The following is a 3,381-nucleotide window of genomic DNA, read 5'->3' on the forward strand; positions in this document are numbered from 1 at the left end:
CCGCAGATATCTCTAAGATGTGCTCAGGATGTCTGAGAAAATAAATTGTATATCATTAAAAATGAATTTTTTTTTTTTGAATTTTAAGTATTTAAAAGTAAGCTATAAAAATTTTACGCCTTTAAGTGTCAACAGTTTTTAATAACATGCCCTCAGGAAGTCACCGTTTTAAACTGCATATTATTTTAAATACTGAGTAATGTCATATTCATTGAGAAAAATAAAAAGGGACAAATTATATTTTTAATAAAATTTATTACAGTATACATTTTCAAGCTGACCTTGATTTCGGGATATAAAAAATCTTTCTGCGATCTACCAAATCGTCTAAACTGTTTAAATCCGGTAGCACTGATGGGATCCTTAAGTGCAAATCTGGTGAAAGTTTCCTCGTGGGTAATTTTGATGATTTACTATTTTTGCCGAGATCCCTTGGTGTGTAATAAATTTCCGTCGACGTTGGAAATTTAGGATAATAGGGATCATACTCTACTTCGTTGGGCACTAAAGGTTTAAAAGAAGCTCTCAAAAGAGAAAAAGAAGATTCTGTTATTCTTTTAGTTGTAGCTTTTGAGGTTGCAGGTCTCTTTGTTGTAGTTGTTAAAGGATGATCAGTTCTTGTATCTCTTTGAATAGATCGTAAAGTTTCCATGTAAGGATAATTAATATTGCGGAAATCGAACGGTGATTTAGTAGTAAAATCGACCGAACTTGTCTTTCCACTCTTGATTAAAGGTGGTTCCAGAAACATGTATGGTCGGCTTTTCGATTTAGGAAATACTTGCATTTCCTCTCGATTTAGGAAAAAAGTTGAAGGTCTGTCTTCTTTAGTATCCTTATTTTGAGTAGAAAATTTATTTTCTTGAGTCTCAAAATTGATAAATCTTCCTTCAGGTTTAGGTTTCGCTGTTGAAAACTGCTGACTGAAAGGATTATCATTTCTCACAGGTGGTGGCTGTAGAAAATCTGAATCGAAATCTCGAATTGAAAAACGATTAAATGAGTCCTTAACGGTGAATGATTTCGAAGAAGATGGTCGAATTGTTGAGAATGGAATTCTCGTCGTCGGAAAATTGGTATCTGCGCTGATTGTTGATCGTAAAATATCAAGAGGAGATTTTGTTACCGGAAAATTAGATTCCCTAATTTGCAAATTCGCGGGCTTTTTGAAAGTGTCATTTTGACTTCCGAAAAATAAACTGGAACTGAGAAAAAAGTTGGGATTTTTATTTTGTAGAGAATTTGAAGGGATGTCTTGGCCAATACGAAAAGAACGAGAGAAGCTAGAACTTCTTCTTTGGGAGTTTTGTAATCCATTGAATGGGACCAATTCTGACTGCTGAAAGTTTGATTGCCCTGTATTATCTGAAGGATTTTCTTCGACTCTTTTACATTTTACTAAGTGCGCGTGATCGCACACCATGGCTTCCTGGCGAAATGCCGTGTCAATCGGGCAGTAATAGGTGAATTTGTTTCCGTAATCGTCACAGTTGTGATAGACTCGACAATTCAATTCAAAATCCGCGTAAAAGCCCATTTCTCGACCACGGCAAGTGAAGTTTGTGACTATTGGCGGCGGCATCGTATTCTGAAAGAAGTTCGGTTTATCATCAAAATTGAAATACTAATTAAATAATAGTGTATCAAATGTCAAGGAGAGTTTTTCGAATAGTACTTCAAAAATACACGAGTCGTAAAAAGATTCCTCCATATTGGTGCATACGATTTTTTTTATAACAAATGTATGATTTCAAACACGATGGAACAAAAACTTTGTGATAATTATTTTAATTTTAATATAAATTACGCAAATTCTAAAATTTTCCTAATTTTTAAAATTTTATCATTTTCAAAAATAACTTATCCAATGTGAAAAGTTGAAATTACTTCTAGAGTATGTCAACATCTACGAGAAACTAGAAAAAATTAATTGATTCAAACAATATGCACAGTGTTATTTGTTAAGAAGAGAACCTTGTTTAAAAAGCTTAAAATAATATATTAAAATTAAATAATTTAGAATTAAAAATTGTTGGTTTAGGAAGAGCTATTTGTATATCTTCCAACCCGCCCACTTTTTCACTAGGATGGAACAAAATCATAATTATTCGAATTTTTGCCAAAAGAGGGCATGCACTTTTTCTCACTTTTTCAAAAATTGCTTGTTTTAAGCTAAATAAGTATCACTTTGGAGTTATTTTAAAAAAAATTATACATAATAACCTGAAAATAAAAAAACTAAGTTTACTCAACATTCGCTTCGGCGATTTTCTCTTCTTTGTCGAGCGCAGTGGCCTGGAATAGGAATTTATTGTTCATAAAATCCTACAATTCGTATTTGTTAATGGATTGAAGTTTTTTATAGTAATACTCAAAATTAAATTTTGAAGAGAACTGTGACTTGCGATTTGTCATTTTTTCACATGTCAACAATATATGAACAAATAAAGTAGCAAAATTGGCAATTTCAGTTTTTCCCATGGCTAAATTGTTTTATCTGGCAAAAAGTGATTCGCAATTTTCTTCAACGGCATTCACATACTTCGAGCTTCATAAAACATACAAAAGCCGTATAAAAATGCTTCGACTTGAGTTCGATTTGAATAGCCCCCAATCAAGACATGCTGAAGTCGAAAAGGTCGACTTGAGCATGTCTCAGTTTCGAGAAGGAGCTAGGCTTCAACTTATGTCTTGAAGACAAGTTTCTATGTCTTGAAGACATAAATTTATCTCTTGAGTCGAATTTTTATGACTCCAGCACGTGCGGTTTATAACTTCGAGCGTATACCTGTCCTAAAAAAAAGGGTAATTCTAACAGTCATAAAAGCTAATCTTTGTGAATGATTAAACAATCTTGTCAGGATCGGGTGCTAATCTGGAAAATTGCACCCGCTCCCAGCGAAATCGCGGTAAAATTTCAGCCACAACCACGTCTCACGACCGTGAGATAGGTGGTATATATATTTTTGAAGCGAGCAAAACTTAATGGCATCCCTGAAGATCCTGAGCTCGTTTGATAGAAGCGCCATACGACACCTTTGCGCTGGAAAGACTTATACATACCTGGGCGTGCCACAGAGCCGCATTCAGGATGTGACATCTATAAAAGATACTCTCCGAAGCAGGTACAAACCTCTCACCCGACAGATTTGGTCTTCCGAACTGTCGGCGAGGAACAAAGTATCTTCAACGAACATGCTTGCCGTCCCGGTACTACTCTATTCATTTGGAGTAGTTCCATTGACGAAGAACGAGCTCAGATCTCTTGATATCGGGACCAGAAAGGTTATGCACATGAACAAAAGCAGGCATCTTAAGTCTTCCGTTCCGCGACTGTACATCTCACGCCGTCAAGGGGGTCGCGGAATATTGAGTCTTGAA

At 35.2% G+C, this 3,381-nt stretch overlaps 1 protein-coding gene across 1 annotated transcript in view; it reads right to left on the reverse strand.

Annotated features, from left to right (window-relative positions):
* Positions 1-240: 240 nt before the first annotated feature.
* The window catches only part of LOC117174685, a 7,602-nt gene continuing 4,461 nt past the window's right edge, over positions 241-3,381 (reverse strand). The window contains exon 2 of the mRNA XM_033363985.1: positions 241-1,588. Within this exon, the coding sequence (XP_033219876.1) occupies positions 272-1,588 (1,317 nt within the window). The 3' untranslated portion in view covers positions 241-271. The remainder of the gene's footprint in view (positions 1,589-3,381) is intronic.

The sequence above is a fragment of the Belonocnema kinseyi genome, chromosome 6 (genome assembly GCF_010883055.1).
Source record: "Belonocnema kinseyi isolate 2016_QV_RU_SX_M_011 chromosome 6, B_treatae_v1, whole genome shotgun sequence".
Classification (NCBI taxonomy): domain Eukaryota; kingdom Metazoa; phylum Arthropoda; class Insecta; order Hymenoptera; family Cynipidae; genus Belonocnema; species Belonocnema kinseyi.